General features: G+C 49.9%; 6 protein-coding genes across 6 annotated transcripts, besides 16 other annotated features; all 6 read left to right on the top strand.

Moving 5' to 3' along the window:
* Positions 1-12,445: part of a sequence feature (heterozygous, non-Esmeraldo-like haplotype) that runs on past the window's edge.
* Positions 26-64: a microsatellite.
* Positions 250-1,452, top strand: Tc00.1047053506321.310 (phosphoribosylpyrophosphate synthetase, putative; the record flags this gene model as incomplete). The annotated part of the gene is made up of 1 exon (XM_814312.1): positions 250-1,452. One exon carries the CDS (start codon positions 250-252, stop codon positions 1,450-1,452), a length of 1,203 nt encoding a protein of 400 aa, XP_819405.1.
* Positions 1,508-1,564: a sequence feature (A-rich).
* Positions 1,631-1,654: a sequence feature (AT_rich).
* Positions 1,787-1,864: a sequence feature (A-rich).
* Positions 1,987-2,021: a microsatellite.
* Tc00.1047053506321.320 (hypothetical protein, conserved) lies at positions 2,053-4,644 on the top strand (the record flags this gene model as incomplete). The annotated part of the gene is made up of 1 exon (XM_814313.1): positions 2,053-4,644. One exon carries the CDS (start codon positions 2,053-2,055, stop codon positions 4,642-4,644), a length of 2,592 nt encoding a protein of 863 aa, XP_819406.1.
* Positions 4,364-4,402: a microsatellite.
* Positions 4,662-4,694: a microsatellite.
* Positions 4,803-4,877: a sequence feature (T-rich).
* Positions 5,003-5,066: a sequence feature (A-rich).
* On the top strand, positions 5,135-8,362 carry Tc00.1047053506321.330 (hypothetical protein, conserved; the record flags this gene model as incomplete). The annotated part of the gene is made up of 1 exon (XM_814314.1): positions 5,135-8,362. The coding sequence occupies one exon, from the start codon at positions 5,135-5,137 to the stop codon at positions 8,360-8,362; it is 3,228 nt and encodes a 1,075-aa protein (XP_819407.1).
* Positions 8,635-9,813, top strand: Tc00.1047053506321.340 (hypothetical protein, conserved; the record flags this gene model as incomplete). Its single annotated transcript, XM_814315.1, has 1 exon — positions 8,635-9,813. One exon carries the CDS (start codon positions 8,635-8,637, stop codon positions 9,811-9,813), a length of 1,179 nt encoding a protein of 392 aa, XP_819408.1.
* Positions 10,065-10,086: a sequence feature (AT_rich).
* Positions 10,215-11,285, top strand: Tc00.1047053506321.350 (hypothetical protein, conserved; the record flags this gene model as incomplete). The annotated part of the gene is made up of 1 exon (XM_814316.1): positions 10,215-11,285. One exon carries the CDS (start codon positions 10,215-10,217, stop codon positions 11,283-11,285), a length of 1,071 nt encoding a protein of 356 aa, XP_819409.1.
* Positions 11,238-11,272: a microsatellite.
* Positions 11,435-11,459: a microsatellite.
* Positions 11,461-11,495: a microsatellite.
* Positions 11,542-11,577: a microsatellite.
* Positions 11,727-11,749: a microsatellite.
* Positions 11,761-12,445, top strand: Tc00.1047053506321.359 (hypothetical protein, conserved; the record flags this gene model as incomplete). Its single annotated transcript, XM_814317.1, has 1 exon — positions 11,761-12,445. A coding segment is annotated over one exon (685 nt), but the record flags the coding sequence as incomplete, so codon positions are not given.

Raw genomic sequence — 12,445 nt, forward strand, 5'->3', positions numbered from 1 at the left:
GAAGAAAGGGAAAAGAGGATAAACAAAACACACAAACACACACACACACAAACAAACAAAAAAAACTAGCAAAAAGAAACAAGCGGATAGGGGAGTTTTTTTTTTCTTTTGTTTTCAGAGCCGACGTGAGCGGTGGTGGTGGTGGTGGGTAAAGCGGCTAGCGGCAGCTAACAGCAGGGACAACAACAGCAGGTATTTGGCTTAACACGTAATTCCACATCTTCTTTAAGAGACATCGGAAAGAAAACAATGGCTGAAGAAGAAACAGATATTTACTTGTCCCCCGCGGATTCGCACGTGGCGGTGCATGAACACCTGATGCGAATAGAGAGCGCATTTTACTACTCCCCTGGTGACGCCATGGCGGCCGTGCATCCTCTGCAAGGAACCGTATCCCCGCGCCGCGGCAAAGATCTTCCACCTATGTGTATCGTTTCTGGAAACGGGAATCGCCCTCTTGCGGAGGCGGTAGCGATGTTGCTTGGGACCCCCACGCACCAAACATTGGTGAGGCAGCATGCAAATGGTGAGGTGAATGTGCGTATTGACGAGAGTGTTCTTGGTGCCGATGTATACATCATTCAGAGCACGACAGGGAATGAAGTCATCGATGTGAATACAGCCGTCATGGAACTTCTTTTACTTATTCGAAAGATGCGTTTAAGTAATGCCAGGCGGGTTACTGCGGTGATTCCGTACTTTGCCTACTCACGTCAGGATAGCAAAAAGGGTGTACGCAACACCTTATCTGCTTCTGCCGTTGCAGAGATGTTGACACAAGCAGGTGTGGACCGTGTCACGACACTGGATCTTCATTCTGGGCAGATTCAAGGCTTCTTCGGGAATACCCCGCTTGACAATCTACAGACGAATCAGGAGTTTGCAAAATATCTGCGTAACCAATCTTGGTTTGACCCAAACAACATGGCTATTGTTTCGATTGGTTCTGGCGGTGTTGAGAGAGCAAGAAAATTGGCCGACAGACTAAATATCGGCTGCATTGTAACAATCTTAAAGCGATGCAATGCCTCGGGAGGTAAAACGTTACAGCCTGTTGGTGATGTAAAGGGCCGCGTCTGTGTTATTCTGTTGGGTATGTGTGACACAGGGCAAAAAATTGAAAAGGCATGTGAACTTCTCCAAGCCCTGGGTGCAGCAAAGATAACTGCATGCTGTACGCATGGTATTTTGACCCCACCATGTCCACAACGCCTTAATGACTGTGATGCTCTTAGTGAAATTGTCGTTTCCGACTCTATTCCACAGGAGGAGCACCTCCGCCTCATTCCCAAGTTGAAGGTCCTTACGATTGCTCCACTTTTAGCCACTGCCATTAACATGCACACACGGGATGAGTGCATCAGCGCCCTCTTTGATACCCCACCCCATCCCGTGGAAAACCAGCTGCCGCCACCACCACCACAAGTACTCAGCTCCCAATCGGTTCATTGAGAAAAAAGAAAGAGAGGGAGAGAGGGAAAAACCACATTAAAAAGCCGAGCGAGCGAAGAAACAAAAATACAAAAAGCAAAAAACAGAAAAAAAAAAAGGGAAAAGAGAAAAAGAGGACAATTCACACGCACACACACACAAAAATATACATAGAGAAAGAAAGTGAAAGCAAAAATGGAATAAAAATAATATATATATATTTGGTAAATGGGATATCAGGGTACAATAATGTTGTTGCGCCTACCCGCACTATTGCAGTAAACCTCTTCCCTCCCAAACAACAGCAACAACAAGGACAGCGGTACAACGGAGAGAAATCCTGTGAATTTGGTTCAACAAAAAAATATCCAAAAAAAAAAAAAAAGAAACAAAATGAAGCAAAAATGAACAGAAAAACCAAACAAACAAGAAACATGTTTACTTCATTTCCAATGCTTCTTTTTTCCCTCTCTATTTGTTTGTGGGAATTTTTTTCTTCTCCATTCATTTGGGCCGAATCGGCCATTTGTTTTGGTAGTGGCAGGTGGCAAAGAGTAATAATAATAATAATAATAATAATAATAATAATATAAAACGATAAGTAAAAAGGGAGAGCGGGGAATGTCCTCCGCAGTGACGCTGCGCGAGTTGGATACCCTTGAGAGGGCAGACCAGCCGCTGCTGGAGCGATTTGAGCGGTGCCGCCACGAAGTGGTTCGTGTCTCTGCCAGTTCCATTTTACACGATTGCATCGCCGTGACGACAAAAGGTGGCTTCGTGGAACTTATCAACATTGACACCGGCGCCTTTCGTCTGTTTCTCAGCCATTTGGGCGATACACCACTGGAGTCACTTCTGCGGTGTTTTTCCCTTGTGCCATCCCTCTATACCGCACGAGGCAGACATCACCTGCTTTACTCGCTTGCATACTCAAATGAATTGCTTCTGGCTGACATGGAACATGGTACGGTGGAGGTCCTTGCGAGATTTCACAGTCGCCCCAGTGTGGTTTTTTGCGATGGGGATTATATGGTGTGCGGTGAGGGATGTGGGCAGGTGACACTTTGGCGGGCTCCATGCGAAGCGGCGGGGGCAAAACTTTTCTGGCGCCGACCGGTATTTAGTGACACAGTCCTCTGCATTTCCGTGCAGCGCGATTATGTATTTTGCTCATCAGCAGACTACCACTTTTATGTTCTGACACTTGAGTCAGGAGAAGTTGTTGCCGCACTTCCACACGAGCCATCACCAGCAGTCGCCATTCAGTCTGCTGCCAACTCGCAGGTGAGTCACACTCTTACTGTGTTGTGTTTACCAGGTGTTCTTTCCGTATATTCCCCACCGCCAGCTCAGGAGGATGTTTCGGCGGCTACAACAATTGCTAATTCTACATGGATCTGTACTGCTTTGCTACGCCTTGACGTGCAAATCAGCTGTGCAAGTTGCTGTGCAGGGCTCATGGCTTTGGGTACGGCCTCTGGTGTAGTCCTTCTTGCGAGCATGATAACAACAAACGGCGAGGCTGTGGAACGTGTGCGATTTGATGTTGGTTTCTCCGTCATTGGTATTCAGATACTTAAAAACGGAGAACTGGTGGTGGTAACGTCCGCCGGAGATGTGTGGAAGTGGACCATAGAGGATCTGCTTCCACGGGAAGCGGATATGATGGAGGGACAAGAGGAGGAAGAAGAAGAGGTAGAAAACTTGTTTGTACCGCAGCCACACATGCGGCCTCCAGACACCAGATGGGTGAAGACGACAACGACGGCAGAAGCAGAAGCAGGAGCAGCGGGGACGGCGACGTCTGGCGAACGAGTGAGGATGAGTGATGAGGAGGAGATTGTGGTTGAGGTGGGAGACGAGGCCTCTTCAACTTCCTCTGCGTTTTGGTCTGAATCGTGTCACCCGGTGAAGCTAGAGAAAAGTACGGCTGGTTTAGGCAACCCGACTGGCGATGGAATAACAGAGGGGAATGCCGTCCCGTTACTGCGGTCTATTTCTCACAGTGAGAGGACAATTCATGTAAACCCTATTCATATCAGTAGTAGTACGAAGAGTACGGATACCGCCACCGCTGCTGTTGTGGTTGCCCATGGCGATACGGCAACGGAGGATCATGTTATAACCGTGCGTGGCGTTGATAAATCCGCATCGGTGGCTGTTATTTCTGTCAATACGGATGAAGAGAAGGACGAGGTGAATCATAGCGTCGATGATGATCATGATGACGAGTATTCTGAGCATTCGTTTCAACCCAGCAGCATCAGCATTGTGGCCGGTACAATTGGTGCGGCGGATGCTGCGCGGAGTGTTATTCTTGCGCCGCTGCAAATTGAACCCAAAATGAACTCTCACTCCGTGCCTCATGTCGCAGCCGCCACCCCCACCACCATTACTCCTACTACTACTAATACTAGTCCTTTCAATGCGGATCCTTCTGCACACCGGGATGGAACGCAACTGCATCAGGAAGACGGGGTGGTTGCGACTGCACAAAAGGCGAAGGACGCTCCTTTTCCACCCGTTTCCACATCTTCTGCGTGCTCTCGTGCTCTGAAATGTTTGCTACGCGGGACCGAATTGGGCCCGCCTGCAGTCATTAACGGGCTACGAGCCGGCAGACGCATGGATCCAAGGAAGGCACGTCATATTGTTGAGAACAGCTGCACAGATGCCGCGGCACTGCCAGAGCCGGAGAGCCAGAGCTCAAGGATTTTGGTTGACCATCGCCAGGCCTTGGAAGAGGCAAAGTTTGACTACGCAGAGTACACCAAGGCACATTTGTTGAAGGCAGAATCATTAAGGTACCGCTACCCGGTAAAACTCCCTGTGCACGGACTACATACACATTTGTTTGCCGCAGCGGTACCTCGCCTGCAGGACCGCCCCAATGGGAATATGGAGAGTGCAGAGGATGGTGATAAACGCAAGAAACGACGAAAACAACAACTACAACAAAAGCAACAACAGCCCATTATAGATGATTTAATGAACGCGACCTTTCAGAATTTTACAAGGCGAAAAGATGCGGCACTTGAGGAGGAGCGTCTTCGCAGTGGCCCTGACATTCAGCAACACTTCTGTGACAGTTTGCTTTTTGGCCCAGTGGATCCCAGTGGCACTGTGTTATTTGAGGAGACTCGCGTGCAGCTGGCCGTACCTAACATGCTCTTTCTTCCTATGCCGCTGCCTCCCACACCGTCGGTATTCTGATAAGCGCAAAAGATGAAATATATATATATATATATATACATACATACATAGGTACATGTACTCCATAGAGAAATTTTTCTCTCTCTCTTTTTTTTTTGCGTGGGTCTGACCGCATCGTATCCAAAACAAAAAAAGACACGCATTTACGATGACATCCCTTTCTTCCTGTTTTTTTTTTATTTCTTGTTTTTGTCTCTTTGTTTCTTTACAGAAGCCTTTTTTTTTTTTTTCTTAAAGAAAAAAAAATATCTATGTGGGGATATATGTTTTTTTTTTTCTTGCTTTTGAAAATCTCCCAACTTCTTTTTTTTTTTTTTCTTTTTGCTTTCTGAATTTCTTACACTGTTGTCTTTTCGTCAAAGAAAAGCAAAAAAAAAAAACAAAAAACGAAAAGGAGTGAAAGAGGGACAGAAGAAAGGCAATATATATATATATATATAGTGCAGGAGGGAAAGGGGAGAGTAAAAGAAGAAGAGGCGCGTGCGAACAAATGGCCACAACGGGGGATGAGTTGCGGTCGCTTGTGGAGCTTGTATTTCGGCAGCGCCACGAGGAGGTGTTGACATGTGAGAGTGTTGTCGTTATTGGGCGTGGGGCGTCCAATAAGGGATCGAAGGCACGTCTACTGGCGTTGTGCCGTCCCTTTGCACCTTCCACGCCATCGTCTCCATCGTCTGTATCGCAGACAACATTGAATGTTGTGCGAGTGGAATCAGGGCGTGTGGTGAAGGTGAAGTTAGTGTTTGTTGTGGCACGCCTTGTGGATGTGAGCCATGACGGCAGCTTTGACGCTACTTTTAATTTTGGCGGGAGTGGCATGATATCCGTTGCCTTCGAGTCACACATTCAACGGGAGATGTTCGTTGCGGCCGTTCGTAAAGTGCAGCGTGACCTGCAGCCAAATGTAACGACCGTCTCGAGGGATGTGCGGGCATTGTTGACCGATGCACTGGGCGCCGAGGTGGAGGCGGACGCTGCGGCTCGTGTGAAGAGTCTGCGGCATGAGAAACGCCGTGCTCTGACCGCGGAGGATGAGCAGCGGCTGCAGCATTTTCTTGGGCGACACGGTTTTGATGACATACGAAGCACAGAGAAGTCCCTGTCCATGCGGCAGAAGGAGGCGGAGTTGTCGTCTGTGGAGGTACTTCTGGCGTCCGTTGGTGCATGGGAGGTAGTGCGCTCCCGCATTGTTGAGCTCGTTGGTGATGTAGAGGAGCTTGAGTCCCGTATTGCACAGTACTCACGGCAAATTCTGTCCAAGAAGGAGCAATTACAACGTATTGAGCATCAGAGCAACACATTGCAGCGTAAACAACGGAATTTACGAAAGTTACATGAACATCTTGAGGGTTTATGCGGTCAATTGAGCCTTCCGCCTCAAACGACTGCATTATTATTGCGTCTTGCGAGCGTGAAAGATGAGGATTTGGTGGATTTCTTTGCGGAAGGGAACAATGCACAGGTGTTGTCGGTCGCCATGAAACACATGCGATCTCTGTTGCAGAATAAAAAATTAGGGACGGATTATCCTATAACAGCCGTGACGGAGCGTCGTGCATTTTTCATTGAGCAACGTCGTATGATTGCTCACCGTTCAAAGGCGTATATTCTTGCTACAATTGGGAAGTACGAGACGACATATCTTGCAGACCGCACACGTTACAGCAGTAAGGGACAGCTTGTATGGCGGATACACTCGGAATTAATGGCACAATTAGCAAATATCCGTGATGTAATTACAGCGCTGCTGTACATTGATCTAGAAGGTTATATTGCCGTGCTTCGTCGTTATCGTGTGAGTATGCAACGCATTTACGCTTTGGAAATGCACAAATTTTTTAAACACATGCGGACGCATGTGAAGAAGGTTGGCTCCCGTGGCCCGTTTCTTCTTGGCACACGGGATTATTCCATGGATGAGGCACTTAACAGCCGGATGGAGACAGCAACAATAACAACAGCAGCAGGGGGAGAGACGCCGCGACGATTGTGGGGCGTTGGTAGCAGCGTGGCTTCCACACCAGCTGCAAGTTGGACACTCACACCACATACTGGCGAGGGAGATGGTGGCGAAGATGGAACATTATGCCTTGAGTTGCCTACAGCTCGAGAAGAAGGGTTGCGACTTTACGATGTGGCGAACGTCCGTGCAGATGCTGCCACTTCTGCCGCTACTCCTGGGACAACTCCCAATGCTATTCCTGCTGCTGCCACTTCTTATTCTTTCACTTCCTTGGCATCTGGATGGACGGGCACTTTTGCTGGCAAACTCCGGCCCGATTTAGCTCTTGCTATGGTGCTTGAGACCACGTTTTCTGTTGTTCTACAGGAGAAGGAAACTTTACAGCAGTGTTTTGGGATTATAGAGAAGGCCCCAACGGAGGATGACACGAGTGGTTTATCAAGACCCTTCGATGATGATCCTTTACTGGCATGTGAGGAAAATCCAGCGAAGTTATTGAACGAGTCCTTGCTGGAGTTGTTTGGTGGCGACAAGTTAGTGCAGTTTCCGCCCAGCAAAGCGGGCGCTTCTTCTTCTTCTTATTCCTGGCCGCAAGATGGCGATGTGGGATTGATTGGTGTAAACAAAAACAACAACAACAAACACAGTTGCAGTAGTACTATCGGAAATAACGCCGTACAGGCAGAAAAGGGATGTTATTTATTAAGACAACTTGTGGGAATTGCAGAGTACTGCGGGGAAAAGTGTGATCGACTGTATGCCGTACCGGTTATGGCCATGCTGGGTGCATATCGTCGTGACGGGACCCCGACTGCAGAAAGTTCCTTCTGCCAGATTTTGCTTCAGGCTCTGGAGCATGTCGTCTCCTCTACCATTTCAAGGAGCATCGCGGAGCAAACCACCTCGATTGCCACCTGTCGAAAACGTCACGTGGTGGACCCCCGCGGGATGTTAAGTTGCTTTACAAAACTGCCTGTTTTTATACACCACATGGAGACCGTACATAACGCCCTGCCACCTGCCGTCTGTAACCGCAGCAAGTATGCATCGATTACTCTGAGTTTTGTGGATCAGACATTTGAGGCACTTAATTACATCACAAACTTTGGCGGCACAGAGCCACGCAGGGAGAAAAAGTTAAGTTTTATTGAGTCCATTGAAAAACGGGCGAGTAGTTGGCTTGAGGGCCTTGACAACAACCCCGTCAAACGTGGTATTATTCAACAATACCGCCACCATGCATTTTTCTGTACCTTTTATACCTCCTTGCCATCCACCGCGTACGCTGTAGAGCTCTTACGGGAGCGATACGAGTCGTCACGAAGACTACGGGATCATTACGAGGAGGTTTACCTCACTCGTATTCTACTTGTGAAGGACTTTCCAGAGTTTGGCAACTTTGCGCTTGTCGCCGAGGACCTCGCCCAGTCTCACTCGCGCGAGGAGCTGCGGCACCATAACGCTCTCTCAGTTGAGGCCATGGGCCGTATTCTACAATGTTTACCGCGGGAGGTGCGTAGCGGCATTTCGTCCAGCTCTCGTCGCATGAAAAAACATTTTCTTCGCGATGTTGCGGATCGAAAGGAGGAAAAATTGTTTCATTGCGCACTTCTGCAGCATGTCTGGCAGCATTTCTCCACATTACTCCTGCAGAAGATTGAATTCTTGGAGACATTGCTTCGTTGGCCTTTGTATGCGGGAATGGAAATGACCATCACGCGAGCCGAGGTGCTGTCGCTCCTGCAGGCGGCCTGACACCCTGCCGTGTGTTCATTTGACTGATGCCTGCATGTCTGCTCTTCTTCTTCTCCTCCTCTCTCCTTCTATTACTGAGCTTTTGTGTTTTGTATTTCTTTTTCACTTTTGTGTTTTTTTAGGTTTGACTGGTTCCACTTCTCACCGAAACCTCCTCTTTTTTTTTTTTTTTTTGTTGCTTCTCGTTCACCAATGGCTTTGGACCCCGTCTTTTACCGCTGCCGTCGTCGTGTAGTGGAATTCTCCCTTTGTGCATCCTTGGGCCTGTGCAAATGGATGCTGCAGGCGGCGGCAGGGCGCTGCGGGTTGAGTTAGACGGCGCCAATCGCCTTGCGGAGTTCCGTCTGCAGAAAGTCATTGAGCTGAAAGCCGAAGTCCTGCGATTGCGTCGTCTGCTGCTCAGTCTGCGGGGAGGCAGCGAGGCCCTGGAGCGTGTTGGCCTGAAGAAAAAAAAAAGAAACAGCGGCGAGTCCCTCGCGACATGCATGGCGGAGTCGACAAAATCAGGGGTAACGAGATTGACGCAGGAGAAGCGGCGGGTGCTGTCATCTCCGTCACCGTGTATATACACCGCTACGGCTGCTGCTGTTTCTACTGAGCATGTGATGTCACCTGGGCCGCGTGTCTTTTCCGTGGCGTCCTGCATGAGTCGTGGGGCGAGCCGCACTCCAATCGCTGCACAGCGAAGACAAGAATCCTCTGCAGCGCGGTTTGGGTCCCACCGGCTGTCATCGCCGTTGCTTCTTACCTCGTCGTCTTCGTTCACGAAAGCAAAACCGAAGGCGACAACTCGTCCTTTTATTAAACTTCACACCGGCGTTGAGCTACGCGGCCCTAAGACATTCCGGCGTGTACCCCCGCCATTGTCACTGTCGAGTTGTCTGGAGGGGGCTGCCCACACCACCTCCATGCCTACTGCTACTACTACTGCTCTGGATGTGTTTTCTGCTGGCGCTACCACCCCGCCAGCATCACCATCGTCGCGTTTCTGTTCTTCTCTCGCTATTCGTCAGGAACACGAGGGTGTTCTGGAGGCCCTTGCGATGCTGCGCGGCATTGTGCTGCGTGCCGACCGCAGTATGCTTTCGACTCTAACGACGCTTAGCAATCGACGCCATATAGATCATGCCCTTCCCACTGCTCTGGCAGAGTTCAAGCAGTGCCTGTTGCGTGTGCATCCTTCATTGGGCGACAAATTGCACGATGGCGAGGCGTGGTGTATTGACGAGGCTGAGAGGGATGCGTTGGAGGTGATGGAGGTGCCTGGAATGGCAGCTGCACTGCGGGATGTTGTCATCACCTACGACTACACGGCATGCATCCACCAGAATATACTTCACAAGGAGGATGGCATGGTAGGCGTGAGACTCGGGAAGGCATTCCATGAGTTCCACGCCAACATTTATGTGCTGCTCGCCCTGGCGCAGTGTGTCCCTGCCGCGCTTCGCTAACGTAAATATGAGATGATGGTTGGGGGTGCGATGATGCTGATGATGATAACGAGAACACCCACAGCAGGAATTAATAATGATTGGAAAAAAAGAAAAAACGGAACAGCAACGAAAAAAAAAATTGGGGGATGCGATTGGAAAGAGAAGGAGGGGGGTAAATGTTTTAAATGCAGTTTGGACCCTGCACCGCACCGCCCTTCCACTTATTTGCTTATTTTTTCTTTTCACTCCATTGCATTACACACACACACAAAAAAAAAAAAAAATAATTATGGCCCTTTTTTCTCCCTTTCATTTCAATTCTGGCGCCGCCACCACACACCGGCGGAGGAGGGGGAGGGTGGGAGGTCTGGGTTATTATTTACTGGTGGTGAGAAGTAGTTAAAACGTACGTGTTGTGAATGCAGCGTTGTGTGTTGCGCCGCATCAGCTTTTCGCTTCCGTCCGGCGACGAGCTTGAAGGCCAAATCCTCCTAAACCGCTTTCGTAAGAGGTATGGCGATGTTAAAAGGCGTAGTTGGGTGCCCCACGCCATCACCGCCAGTCGTCTGCAGGGCTGGATCGTCGTGGGCGGTATTCTGCTTGGTGCAGCTGTCTTCATTGGCCCGTGGCTTGTGGACGAATACCGTGAGATGCTCGGTTACAAGTTTGTGCCGTTGCCACCGTCCGCCATGCCGCACACATCCCCGGTGTGGTGGGAGAACGAGTGGCGCAAAGGCAACCCGCTGTGGCGTGCTGGTGAGTCGGCAAGCACGTTTTACCGCGGCCCATTTGACTTTGTGCGTGCTGTGACTGGGCGGGACATGTACGACGGCAACACCTTTAAGCGCGGACGAGATCGCAAACGGCGGCCTCGCGCTCTCGTGCCTCTCTGCGGGGATTCACCAATCGTGAAGGAACTCGCGGTGCGCGGGTTTGAGGTGGACGCCGTGGATGCATCCGAGACGGCGATACGGGCATGCGTAGAACGCACCGAACGTGCACTCGAAGTCGACGTGTACAAACGTATTCACCTGCACTGGCGCGACATATTCGCTCCGGAGCTCTGGCAAGGCCCACTGCGGGACGTGAAGTTTGATGTCATCTACGAGCGACAGGCGATGACATCCCTGAATCGCGAACAGCGTGAGGATTACGCCTATTTAATGAGACAGGCCCTTGCAGAGGATGGGGTGATGTACGTTGAGGGCATATTCCGCACCGGCAGAGTACATGGCAACACGGTACGTGGGCCGCCTTTTGCCTTGTCGCAACTGGAACTGAAGCGCCTATTCCCTGAAACAGAGGGATTTATGGTACGCTGCGAAGAAACAAATGACGCGATTACGAAACTCAGTCGCGAGAACCGAATTCTGCAGCGGATACCGAAGGAGTTGTACGTTACACCGTTTCACTGCGCCGTGTTTCGCGCAAAAAGTGTGGATGCAGCAGCAGCAGCAGCAGCAGCGGAATCAGCAGCGACTCTCCCATGAAGTGGTAGAATACACACATGCAGACATCCTTTATTTGTCTCTCCCTCTTCGGCGTCCACACGTCATTACGTATCGTACATGTCGTACGCCGACAGACGCACGTCACGACATGGCGTATATAAATATATATCTGTCTGTCTGTCTCTCTCTGTGTGTGTGTGTGTGTGCATGTGTTAAAAAAAAAGAAAAAAAGAGAAAAAAAGAGAAAAAGAGTGGGAGGAAGGGAGGGGGATGTGTCTTTCTATTATTTATGGACCTTTCTTTCTCTCTTTCTCTCTCTCTCTCTCTCTCTTTATCTATTTCTTTTATGTCTCTTCTTTTTTTTTTCTTCCCTCCATTTCACAGTGCGAGAAGACGGGGGGGGGGGGGAAACAAAGAAAAAAGCACCACCACCGCCACTATCATCACCACAAGCAACAACAGCAACAACAACGATACATCTTTTTTTTTTTTTTTTTTTTTTTAGATAGGAAGGATGAGGTGCATTCTGCGAACTTGCCTGCATCATAATCATCATCTGCGGCAGCGTGTTGTTGCCACCACTAACACCACCAATAATGCTGCCGCTGCTGCGCTTCTTTTCGGTGTGCGCTGCCAGAGCAATTCACTTATCGGCACCATTCACGGCGGGGAGTTGTCATTGCCGAGTGATCCGCAGGGCGGCTCGCAGCTCTCCGCACGCAACATTGCGATGGAGGCGCTGCAGATGAAGAAATTACATCAAGAACGGGGCGGCAACCCGATGCTGGCGCAGCAGGCACGCCGTGTCCTTTTCGCCACATCCATCGCCGGCCAAAGTCTTGACGCCCGCTCCGTCGCGCTGCTTCTTAACACCGCCGTGTACTTTGGTATGGAGAGTGACGCGAAGCTCGTACGTGAGTGCATCGACTACTGCCTGAAGAATGACAAACTTATCACCGTCGATGTCCTGCCGATTGTCGTCACCGCCTGCGCTACCCTGAAGTCACGCGATGCCCGTGAGGTGATTGAAATGCAGGCACAGAAGGCCGCCCGGAATGCGAAGTATTTGGATTCAAAGGGCGTCGCAAACATCATCAGCGCCTTTTCGAAAACCGGCATCAATCATGAGAAATTGTTTGGTTTTCTCTCAAAACGCGTCCAGACCCTTGCACGCGTGGGCGAATTTGAGGCGGCGCATC

The sequence above is a fragment of the Trypanosoma cruzi genome, genomic scaffold (assembly GCF_000209065.1).
Source record: "Trypanosoma cruzi strain CL Brener 1047053516431 genomic scaffold, whole genome shotgun sequence".
Classification (NCBI taxonomy): domain Eukaryota; phylum Euglenozoa; class Kinetoplastea; order Trypanosomatida; family Trypanosomatidae; genus Trypanosoma; species Trypanosoma cruzi.